Genomic DNA, 12,251 nt, shown 5'->3' on the forward strand with positions numbered 1-12,251 from the left:
GTATGAAATCAATGTTTATAAGCGCATAATTGGAAATTTCTAAAGTGAAAATAAAGAAGACTTGTGATCGTTAATATCTTCATATGGCCAAGAAGTGAGTGAGAAAGAGGGGGCTTATAGAGATCAAGAGATAGAGATAACCTCAACTAATTTAAGCAAGACTCGGACTTGTTAGCTAATGGCATGATTGGTTATACATAAAGATATCCTTAGCCTCAATTAGAGAGAGAGAGAGGGATATGTATCAATGCTACATGTAAGTCCTCTCATTCTCATCATGATTGATGAATGTGGTCCGCGGATGTGATTGGCCTAAAAGACCTTTTAAAGGATAGCCATTTTAAGGAAAATCATTGACCAATCTTTCATCATTCAATAAGTTATATTTTTTTCTTTTGTAAAAGATATGCCTTGGTATTATAAAATCACAAAAAAGAGGTACAAAAGTTGTGTTGGAGAAACAGAGATAACATCCCATTCCATTAGACCCACATCATGGCCGATTTGATGTGTATATACAATAGCCAAACATATTTGTATACCATATCGCCAAGATTACTATGCTCTACTCCTCCCAAACTGCGAATGATCACGGAGTGTAGCCTATACCACCAACAACTATAGCAACAAAAGCCATCAACAAAGTCCAAAAAATAATGGGTTGATAATTGATTATTATATCCTATGGGCTCACCACAACAACAATCAAGGTTTCCACAATTGTTCTCTCTCTACAACTCCACCCCAACAACACAAGGTAGTGAGACAACCATAATTGAGACAACATAGAAAGTGACATGTGGTGGAGAAAAGGAAGTGAATGGTGGCAACTAGATGGTGATGCCAACTATCACCAATGGATTCTTAAACAAATCCTTCTTTATAAAAACTTTCCATAATTCAAAATTGTCACAATTCAATTATGTACTCTTACAGAGGCAATGCTAACCAAAACAACACATCGATCATTCATAGAGTGAGATTTTTCTGCGAATGCTTCAAAGAGACTAAAATTTCAGTAAAAAAATGATTCTTACTCAAAACTAAATTTCACCCAAGTGCTCTCTAACAAGAGGGCCTTCAAAAGAATGTTATATGATGGTGTGCAAGTCTTAATGCAAATGTGACTTTATAACTGCAATAAGACATTCACTATATCCAATCGAATAGACATGTTGTACACCAACTTTCATTATAATTTTGATTTGGGTTGTGAAAAAGGTGTCAATGTGTTTCGACTCCTTGTGTTGTAAAGCCTACTTCTTTGGAAAACATTGCCTTGGTGCACTTGTCTCAAACTAAACTATGAACACTTCATATAAACAATAGAACATCAAACCCAATGGCCCAAACATAACCATCCCATGACCTTAATGTTTCAAAACAAAAGTTGCACCATCGTACCATCATGTTTATATATTTAACTTTTAAAAAACATAACCCCAAGAATACAATCAATTATACGTGGGGACCTCCATTGGAATATTTGGAATTAGATTGTTAAATTTATCATTTGGGTAGTTATTAGCAATGGGTTATGCATGAAAGCCCACTTTGGTCAACCCAAGAATAATCATTAAGTGTTTGGGAGGTGCAAGCTTTTGGGAGTGTGTTGGTCAATCAATAATCACTTTGTAGATTTTGGAGATGATTGTTAACTCACTAAAAGCAAGTATGATACAATGCAATACAACATACCATTGTACAATAAAGTCTAACGTTTCTTGATGTCTTATCATACGATCTTGAACTATACCTATCATAATTATGTCTTCATGTGCTACCAAATAGATGATGATTGATGAACTACAATCTTGAATTTGTGTATTGGAACAAGATTGAACATCCCTTTCTCAACCAAATCGCGGCAGGACTGTTTGTGTTCTCATTATTTGATCATATACATGGTGAGGTACTCATTTAAATATTGTTCCCCCCCCTTTCCCGCAATTAGTGGATCTTAAATTGAAAAGAAATAAAATATACGTTCTAGCATGTCGCTTCAACCAAGGATTGGTTTGCAACACCGACTTCTAGGACCTATCTTTTGTTGATCAATCAACTCTCTTCCTAACTTGTGTATGTCAATCCAAGGTCCCTCCACAAGGGGGTCACTTGAACAAAAGTGTCTTTATATGTATAAGAAGTTTAATGAATCACTCTCTTCCATACCTCATGCATTTTAGTTCAAGTTCCCTTTGTCAAGAGATGTCGGAGCAAAAGTTTCTTTGTATGTAAAGTTTAATGAATAAACCAAAGTTTTAAGGTTGATTTCACTTTGCATAATTTTATATAAGCAAGATGGGTTGAATCATTATATCAATCTTAGATTCTTATGATAAAAAAGAATGCAATCTCAAATTCACAACCAAATTGCATGATGATCCAAATTTACAATATTTGTGCATAACATTGATACACAAAAAGATAGCAACACCATTTTACAAGGATAAGATTTTTTATTATGAATTGCCACAAAGAGTATACATAAGTATCAAGGCACAAAAACCTTATCTTTGATTGGTTCAACAAGTGTCCACATGGCTTCTTTTTTTTAGTCTAGACCTTAACCACACATTCCTAAAAACTTAAGACAAAGGAATTCTCGTTTTAATTGTTGCTCAAGAAATGTTTTGATCTAGCCTACTAAAATCAAATCTACCACCCTAGCAAGACATTTATCTCCCCCTCCCCCCTCTCTCTCGAAACCATAAGAGCTTAACCACTCTTTTTAACTAAGAAGCTATAAGTGGGATGTTCAACTTGGCATTTGCGTGAAGTTGGAGATTGGGATCTTGCCTAGTTGATATGTAACAATAGAGGAAAAGTACACGAAACCATTATTCAGACTTACCCAAGCACCCTAAGATATGTTTTGTTATAGCAAGTTATCCATAATGGAACATAGTTAGTGTTCCTCGACTATAGGTCCTGAAAGTTTCTTCTGGCTTTGCATTTCAACACAAGACATTGGTGGGGTTCGATTTTGGACACTTATGGGATACAAATTTTGGGGCAATCAAATTCTAAACCATGGATTGGCGATGCATACCATCTCGAACAAACCCCATCTCTTTTGTTATGTGTTTGGTGACACAGGCAAGCACGCATATATATATGGTTGTATACCTGTGACTAGAGTTATGCCTTGCTAAAGAAGAATGCAGGAGGGAAACTTTTGAAAGGCCTTCCCCCTGTTTTGTTTGATTCTTTGTTTCCCCGGAAAATGCCCCTATGTGGTTGCTGAAGAATAGTTATAGCACCATGTGCGAGGAGGGTAGAACGAAAACTCAGGGGCATATGGGGGAGATAAAGAGAAACTTGGGGGTATTTCGGGGGTTCTTCCAAACATGAAAAGGAGACAGAACAAATGTGAGAGAGAAAGAAAAGAGGGGAGAAACTATTGTTACCCTCGGCCTATCAAAACAATGGAGAGAGTTCTCCCCTTTGCTCCTCCTGCTCCCTTCTCTTCTTCTTCTTCTTCTTCTTCTTCTCGGATATGGCTCGTTCCTTCTTGCTTTCCTATACATCCTCATCTCTCCCTTCCTAGTTTAAACCCCAAAAGTCAGTGGCACAGGCACAGGGCAGCAGCTCGGCCATGGAACTCTGAAGTTAGAGGAAGATATGGTTTTTTAGGTCAGGAATCAAAATGCTCAGTTTCTGATGTATCCATTTCTTCTGAAGATGACTTTATCTTCCTAGATGTGGAGGTATGTTTCATTTTTCACCTGACACTTTTTTTTCTTTTTTCTTTTTCTCTTGTGTACATTTTTCATCGAATAAATTTTGGTTTGATGCATGTCTCAACTGAATATTTATGTTGGTGTGCTTACAATAATAATATGTTTTATGAAGTTCAGTATTTGCAAACCTATAATATTGATCAAAGAAAGATCTATTTATACATTACATATACAAATATATATGTTGCAACTGTAGAAGGAACTCTACTCTTTGTTTATGTGAAAGGAATTTGGCCTCATTTATGAATCAGTTTCTTTTCTGTTCTTGGTCTTTATGAGAGGAATTTGTATGGTGTATAATTCATCATGTGTGTATTGTTGCCATAGAAGGATACTCAATTTCAAATTGATTGCTTTCGTTAAAAATAAACTACATGGATTGCAACAATATAGAGGGTTGCAATATATACATGTGGTAAGGAATTTGAAATGCCTACTTTTTTTCCCCGCATAACCATGTGCACACTAAGGAAGAAATGTTCCTAGATGGGTTGTGATGATATATAAATCAGTTTTCTGGATGGGTTTCTAGATGGATTTTTAGACATATAATTAAGTTTTCACACATCACATGGAAACATTGTTTCAGGGCATGTCGTGTGGTGGTTGTACATCGTCTGTAAAAAAGATTCTGGAGTCACAGGTAAAAATCTCTTATCTTGCATAACTGTAAGTCAGTTAGAAAATTATAAGTTTGTGGCTTTTGATGATCTTGGAATGTTGAAAGGCTATAATTCTTATTCTTCATTTTGTTTGGCTCCATTTCAATCCCTTTCAATTCATAATAGATACAGAAGACAGTTTTCATCAAGGCAACCAATAGTAACTTGGTAATTACTTCGATGAAAATAGCATTCAACCTCAAAAACGTGACCAAAAGTAATAGGGTTCAAACAAGTAGACTTGATATTCAAATGGGCCAATAATAGTAAAGATAACAGAGGCTTCGAACCATTCCATGTGTTCCTGTTCAGAACTTGTGCTCTTATTAGTGCAATTATCTTCTGTAATTCGATATTATATGGATGTGGATTAAGTGTTTCTAAGTGGATTTTATTTCAGCCGCATGTTATTGATGCTTCAGTAATTCTAGCCACGAAGTCAGCTGAAGTGAAAGTATCACTTGCTTCCTCGGGTAGCTCAAAAGGAGAGATCGGACAAGCCCTCGCAAAGCATTTATCAAATTGCGGATTTGAGTCACGTGTGCGAGGTATGATGGAGCTTACTAATCTGACTATGAAAGTTCTGGTTCTTTTGGCATGCAAATTGAAAAATTGCCAAAAGTGAATCCTTAATTAATGGTGTCTAATCTATTGCCAAAAGTGAATCCTTAATTAATGGTGTCAAATTAGATTAGAGAGATATGCCCAATATGTTGTGGATGACCACATCCTATTATGCAAAGGGTTCAACGTGCTATCCTGTTATGCACTGCTGTTTCTGGGTTCTTGCGGTTTGTGTGTTGAGATGATTCCAAGGTACAAAAGCATGTTGTCAGAGAGAGAGAAAGAAAGAGAGAGAGAGAGAGAGAGAGAGAATTTTTTATTATGCAATCCTTTCTAACTAAGAAATTGCATAATAAAACAGAATACACTTCCTAAGCAATTTTTGGACCTAACTTTGCAGAAGAATCGGTTTGAGCTTAAAAAAGGAGCTGTGTATCAAACTGGCATTGATGGATTCATTGAACTACCTAAAAGGAATCGTCAAGCTGTAACTTTTGTTCTGGATTCTTATGAAAACATTATTTGGAAGTTTATTCTTGTGTATCTTTATGGTTAAAAGTTTCAAGTAGTGTATCATTGCATATCTTCATGTACATTTGGTTCCTTTGTAAATTGTATAGAGAAGTGAACTTGTTGACCTTGCAGATACATAATAATACCTAAAGTATACAAATTGGCAAAAATGTTCATGCATATAGATAATTATATCTATTTTTGGTAACCAACCACCACACCATTAGGTTAGTATCAGCTATCCTGTGATAGTGTAACATTAAGAAAGTTCATAGCCCGTGCAAAAGTTAAATTTATGTTTCTTTGTATAGCAAAATCAAGGCATAACCTTGACCATGAAAAACTAAGTAAATGATGTAATCAACTTTCATTCAATATTCTACTCTATCAGAAAATAAGGCCTGTCCATTGTCTACAGAAGGAAATTATGGATGCGGTTAAGTTTGACATGAAACACAAAACAAAGTAAAATTAAAAAAATTATATCATTGCTTAAGGTAAACCATAAAAAATGACATACAAATTTACTTTCTTTTCATTCAACACTCTATTCGATCAGAAAATTAAGTTATTTTATGAATCTGTACAAATAAATTCCTGATATTACTACACTTGAGATGAAAAACTAAGTAATAAGCTTAAGCATTAAAAAGTTCTATGCATCTAATGAGCTTCTCTTGGAAGATTACTTGATGTTATTTCACACTTTTACATCCACAGAATATAATTCCTCAATACCAAGATTCTGTAAAGAAACGTATATACTATAAATTTAAATGATATTCAAGTTTTGCTCCAGTACACATTTAACATAGTTGATGTTATTTCACACTTGTACATCCACAGAAAACAATTCCTCAATACTAGGATTCTGTAAAGAAACGTACATATTATATAAATTCAAATGATATTCAAGTTTTGCTCCAGTACACATGTAACATAGTAACATCCACGCTTAACCCTCAGAGACACACATCCATATGCATACAAAATGGTAGTCAAATAAATAGAAGCATATTTTGCGATAATTGAAGTTTTATTGCCACTCCTACAGTAAGTTTATGTAACATCTGAGCAAATTTCCACAGTGATATTCTGAAACAAATGCAGAGAACATGTGTCTAATTTCTAGTGTATATGATATAATGATATCCATAATCTATTTTCACTAGATTTGACGTTCATGCATTTTTTGTTACTATTTACAATAACCAATATTGGCATACATAGAAAACAATTATATACGTGACAAGTTTGTTTAAACTAACAACTTGTTTTTCTTTTAGTTACTGGTGTCGACTGGAACCATGCCATCACCCTCCGCATCTGGAACATCATCTGCAACTGGTGCAGGAGATCTGTCAAGTCTTGGTTGATTTGACGATGATGAGCTTGGCCCCAAGAAACTATGTTGAACTAAAGAAAGAGCAACAAAATCATACCAGTCTAAAAATTGAATTATTATAATAAAAAAGTAAAAAGGGAGTCCTTTATCCTGAAACAATTAAGAGTTTTTAAATATTTCATCTCTCCAAATATTTCAGCTTTACAGAGATTTTGACATAGTGGTTTCAGGGCCCGTGCGTGCCCTTTCCACCCTCTCCATTTGTACGAGAAAACAAGGTGAAACGCAATTTTTAATAATAGAAAACCAGATGAAAGGTATTTTATAAGCTGATGAAACGAAGGTAAAGTAATTTTAGGTTAATTTAAGAAGTCTACCTGATTTCATTAATTTCTGAGCTCCATGTTGTAATAGGTCGATCTCCTTCTGGTGTGAAACCACAAAATTGGTCTGCACAAAATTGGTGTTTGCAGTTTAACAAAATAAAGTTGTATGTAAGATATAGCTATCTATTACATAAACTAAAATAATAAAAAGAAATAACTATTCCAATGAAGTTAGGTTGTGAGAGCAACAAAAGAAGCAAAGAAACTCATGAAAAGCTCAGTAAAATAATTGTTTTTGTTTCTATTTAAATAAATCTACAAAGAATTTTTCTTGTTGATGAAATTGCATTAATCAGATTAATTTGTAATTGTGACTTTGTGAGTGAAAAAACATATAACATTTCTAGGTATCGCAATAACAACAAATTTATTTGTTTAAAATATCATCCAGGCCTACACTAAAAAGGGAGGTGTTCGATGAAATAAAACACCTTCATCTTTCACTAACAGCTTTGCTGCCACAGTTCAAAATTTCAATCATTGAGCAATTGATAGAATGTTTCTCTCATTTCCAACAATGAATAAATGCATTATCCATGGGATAAGCATGACCCCAATGATTGTTAAAAAACGTTAAAGACACGATGCATCTTAAGAAACCCCAAAATTGTATGGGAATGAAACAACAATTTCAATTAATCCAATTTTTCATCAATAGAAATCACAAAACACACAAAAATAAGGTTAAAAAATGTTGAACAAGAGGAATTCCTAATCAAAACACTCACTCTCTCTCACACACACACAATCAAATCAAACTTCACTTACAATTGCATTTTGAGCTCCATACACGACTCTGTCTAGAATGACTTCATGCTTCATAAGGAAGGGGCGCACATGATGCATGAAGCAATATCGAGCACCCTACATAAATGAATTAACTTTTTGTGACAATAAGTTTTACATCAAAAGTTCATAGTGAACATATAAGCACATTGGCATTTCTACAAACATCAACTGACATGCACCACTGATTAGCAAGAAAGATTCAAACAAGTTACAATTCATGATAAAAATGCAAACAGCAAGGATTAAAATGCAGTAAATTGAATGCTCTTGTCATTAAAATAAAATAAAAATGTGGATGAAAAATGAATAAGATCGGAAAAGATCCAAGAGATGTCCCATGTTCTCAAAGAATCAACATTTCAAAACCAAGCACCAGTTCCAATTTTTGCAGTAAATTAGTGCATACAATGAAACAAATTGTGTCAATATAATGGCCAAATTCATTTAAGTTTGAACAGACCCTAAAATAGCATATAACATATACCAATCCTATGGGGGTTTTCATACTAATGGAATGTCACTGTCTATCCCTGCCCCCAAAATGCAAAGGAAAAATGGCTAAAAGAGCGTGAACTCACATCACTTATTGGAAGTTGAAGCCATATCAGTAATGCAAGCTTTGCATGATAATAATATGGAAACCTGTTGAAAAATAAAAAATACAACATTTGGTCCACATCTCTAGAACTACAAATAAAATCTTTTAACTTGAGGAAAGGAAAAGTGAGCTTGCGCCAACAGATGTACCATGAAAGCAGTTTATCTGAGAAAATTTCGACTACATTGAAGCAACCATATACTGCAGCCAATGATTAATTAGAATCTCATGCATTGGTTACTAAAACCTCTCTCTCTCTCTCTCAGTCGAAGTGTGCACCCTTAATTGTGACATTCATTACTATAATTCTTGAACATCGAGAGTTACTACTCACTTTCACATATATTATGTGAATTTTATATTTTATAGGTCATGTTTGACCTCCAAAGACAATAATAAAATCTATCCATCGAATTATCTATCTCTGCTTGTTGCCTTGGTGGTTTACACTGTAGAATCGAAGTCATAAAATTCCATCTCTCCATCTCCTTCACTATGGGTGGTTGTATTAATTACAATGTTGTCCAAAAATCACAAACAACTATATCTGATAAAGAAACCAAATACCTAGGAACTAAACCATCCATAATAATCCTCTCCTCTGTCCCTCTCTTTCCCCCTCCCTACCTTCATATATGATGTCTGTCAAAGTAGTTTCTTCTATATAATGAATCTGTATTATACCTATTTTTAAGTTTCTAGATGGGATAATGCAGTGATCCTACCTGAAATTATGTACACATAACCAACCAAGTGAAGAGCCCTCAATCAACCAGGTCAAACCCTGGAACAAACATAATACTTTGCCATTCAAAATATTTAATGAAAAAAGTTACCTGTCCAATAAATCAACCATTTCTCTTGCTCTTGCTCTTGCTTGTGCTCAAGTGCTTTGAAAGTTGAATACACTGGAAAACCTACTCCAACAGCAACACTACATGTATAAGACAAACGAAATCAGTCCAAACTATTGCAATTCTGAGTTGTTTGAAAAACACCCAAAAAAGCCACAGATTTAGAGGTTGAAAAAACATGACTGAAATTTGTAAAGACTCAAGTTAATAATGAAAAATATATATCCAAAAGTATGGAAATCTAAATGTTTGTCCTAGGAGCACCTCAATGAGAAAAACCTATCAGGAAACATGCTAAGAAATTCAGTATTTACAAGTGGTGAAGACGGTGATGTCACATAGACACAAAATGTTGGCTCAAGTTGCAAATAGACACAAAGAAAAAGGGTTTCGCATAAGAGGAACGTGAACACAATGGGTATTAAGTACATCCTATAGTGGACGCCTAGGAGGGTCAGTGACATAAATTATCTTCTCCGTAATTTAGGTACCACCAACAATTGCAAGTTATTCTTTGTTCTGAATATATAGCCTAGATTTAAAAAGTCATCATCCAAGTTCACATTATCAATGCCCATGTGCACAGTCGTCGGCTCATGCAGCAGACAAGAATGTGTCAAGATATAGTCGTGTGCTTTCCCTCTCTCTCTCTCTCTCTCTCTCTCTCTCTCTCTCTCTCTCTCTCTCTCTCTTGGAATAGATCAAATGTGTCATGAAGAAGAAGAAGAAGAAGAAGAAGATGATGATGATGACAACGACAACGATGATTGACAAAGGCACAGTGTGGGTGTGTGGTAAGACATGTTGCAACCACAGGACATGCCCTTATATAGTAGCCCCCATGCATAAGGGCTAAACATGTCCATTCCCTTGCCCATGCAACATTAAGGTTTTTATCCACCTCCACACCCAGGGACAACTTAAAATTATGCCACAACATTTTTGTTCATGTTAAGGTGTGTCCTCGCAACCATAGGAAATGCCCTTATAGACTAGCCCCCATGCATAAGGGCTACTATACATGTCCATTCCCTTGCCCATGCAATTAAGGTTTTGTATCCACCCCCAGCCCCACACCCAGGGACATCTTAGAACGACACCAAAACATTTTTGTTCATGTTAAGGCATGTCCTCACAACCATAGGACATGCACTTATATAGTGGCCTCCATGCATAAGGACTCTTGTGCATGTCCAACCCGTTGTCCACACACATACGAAGTGATATCTGAGAATGGCACCATGACACTTTTGGTCATGACAGAAAGGCAAACCTTCAATGCTGATATAGATTGTAACAAGTTGGAAACCGTTTATACCATTCTTTAAATATGCCAAAAAAGTGTGTGCATATGAGAACATACCAAACATCATCAATTTGCATAAATCTCATTATTGACTGAGAATGTGCATTTTAAGACATACAAGAGAACATTTCAAAAATATTACTGATCCAAAAGTTTACCTTCAAAATTATGCTTTCACAATGTGGTTTTGGATAACATCACATACCATGCTGTCCGTGATATAATGGTCGATGAAACTGGGGAGAGAAGCAACCGCAATCCCACCTGCAGATAGATAGATATAATTCTCCTTGAGTCCAAACTGATGAAAAACAAAATGTTTACGTCAACAGAAACGGTTACTAAAGGAGGCTGTATCTCCTTTATGTACATGGTGATCTTAACTTATTATTGGAGTGAAAGAAATATGTAAACCCTTTGTGAACTATGGGTTGTATCCCTGTTTTAGGTTGTCACTGTGCATCATTACTTGGATGGTGAAAGAAAATATTTGAGTTAATTCATGTAACAAATAGAGTCACTACCAGAAGGCACATTATCTATTTCCCAAACAACGTGAAAGAAGGTTAACAGAGTATGTAAATATATCTCTCATAGCATTAAAGTCATAAAATTGAGAAAACCAAAGTTTGATTCTAGCAATGAGGTCAACCCCATGGTCATAGATCATATTGCGTCTCCAGTGGACATTAATAATTGATCTATTTATTGAACTTTCTCTCAATTCGAGGATATTAAAACATTGACAGCAGCAACAAAAGACATAATACCAAGTCTCTCACCTGGATTTAATTTTTCTTTGGTCTCGTAGATCATCTTTGGTCTTTAGAAGGTTTCATTTTGAGAGACTTGAAACAATGGCACATTAAAATTAACCCCTTGTAATACTCTTTTTCTTACAAAGCTTAACTGTTATGTTTCTCTTTGGAGGACCCTGTAATAGTGCGCTCTCTCTCTCTCTCTCTCTCTCGTCATCACCTGTGGGCGTGCGCTTATGTATGTTCAAGATGATGAAAAGGAAATTCCAGAAATTTAGTATAGGGTGTCGCTCTCTCTTCTCACTCTCTCCCTCTAACACAATGAATTCGGTAACATATACGGGAAACAGAGAGAGAGAGAGAGAGAGAGAGAGAGAGAGAGATTTACATCGCAGCCGAATGAAGTTGCAAGGAATGCCATAGCCAACGACGCCGAGGAAAAGAAAGAAAAAGAGAATGATTTCTCTTCTTCTTCTTCTTCTTCTTTGCAAATTGAGAGGAAGAGAGCGAGAGCGTGTGGGTGTGTGTGTGCGCGGCTTTGCTTCTTGCGGTCAAATCATCGCTTCCCGCTGGACATAAACTGTTGTGGTTTCATTTTCCTCTGGCAGCACGAACTATCCATCTTCTCTGCGCCTCTCTGTGTGTGTCTCTGTCTCTCTGCGACTGACACACAGTAATGTCTTGAACGCCCAATGAGTTTTGGTTTCCCCTTCCCTTGCCTTTGCCCTTGCCA

General features: G+C 35.6%; 2 protein-coding genes across 2 annotated transcripts; one reads left to right on the plus strand and one right to left on the minus strand.

Moving 5' to 3' along the window:
* Positions 1-3,388: 3,388 nt before the first annotated feature.
* On the plus strand, positions 3,389-5,502 carry LOC147868521 (copper-transporting ATPase PAA2, chloroplastic-like). The gene is made up of 4 exons (XM_087320309.1): positions 3,389-3,710; positions 4,333-4,386; positions 4,806-4,953; positions 5,370-5,502. The coding sequence occupies exons 1-4, from the start codon at positions 3,429-3,431 to the stop codon at positions 5,381-5,383; spliced, it is 498 nt and encodes a 165-aa protein (XP_087176435.1). The 5' UTR covers positions 3,389-3,428; the 3' UTR covers positions 5,384-5,502.
* Positions 5,503-6,463: 961 nt separating this feature from the next.
* Positions 6,464-12,105, minus strand: HVA22K (HVA22-like protein K). Its single transcript, XM_087320321.1, has 8 exons — positions 11,907-12,105; positions 10,966-11,024; positions 9,437-9,534; positions 8,750-8,801; positions 8,581-8,644; positions 7,982-8,077; positions 7,205-7,277; positions 6,464-6,898 (listed from the first exon to the last, which is right to left on the minus strand). Exons 1-8 carry the CDS (start codon positions 11,937-11,939, stop codon positions 6,765-6,767), a joined length of 609 nt encoding a protein of 202 aa, XP_087176447.1. The 5' UTR covers positions 11,940-12,105; the 3' UTR covers positions 6,464-6,764.
* Between the last annotated feature and the right edge of the window lie 146 nt (positions 12,106-12,251).

The sequence above is a fragment of the Azolla caroliniana genome, unplaced genomic scaffold (genome assembly GCF_043228905.1).
Source record: "Azolla caroliniana isolate FFs.n. ecotype wild unplaced genomic scaffold, voAzoCaro1.0.p SCAF_1, whole genome shotgun sequence".
NCBI lineage: Eukaryota > Viridiplantae > Streptophyta > Polypodiopsida > Salviniales > Salviniaceae > Azolla > Azolla caroliniana.

Excerpts from the sequence above, each read along its gene's own strand:
- LOC147868521 (XM_087320309.1), top strand. The coding sequence starts at position 3,429 with ATGGAGAGAGTTCTCCCCTTTGCTCCTCCTGCTCCCTTCTCTTCTTCT. Across the intron at positions 3,711-4,332 it reads TTATCTTCCTAGATGTGGAG|GGCATGTCGTGTGGTGGTTG; the intron begins GTATGTTTCATT and ends ACATTGTTTCAG. Across the intron at positions 4,387-4,805 it reads AAAAGATTCTGGAGTCACAG|CCGCATGTTATTGATGCTTC; the intron begins GTAAAAATCTCT and ends ATTTTATTTCAG.
- HVA22K (XM_087320321.1), bottom strand. The coding sequence starts at position 11,939 with ATGGCATTCCTTGCAACTTCATTCGGCTGCGAT. Across the intron at positions 11,025-11,906 it reads CAACTTCATTCGGCTGCGAT|GTGGGATTGCGGTTGCTTCT; the intron begins GTAAATCTCTCT and ends ATCTATCTGCAG. Across the intron at positions 6,899-7,204 it reads TCAGAAATTAATGAAATCAG|TTCAACATAGTTTCTTGGGG; the intron begins GTAGACTTCTTA and ends CTCTTTCTTTAG.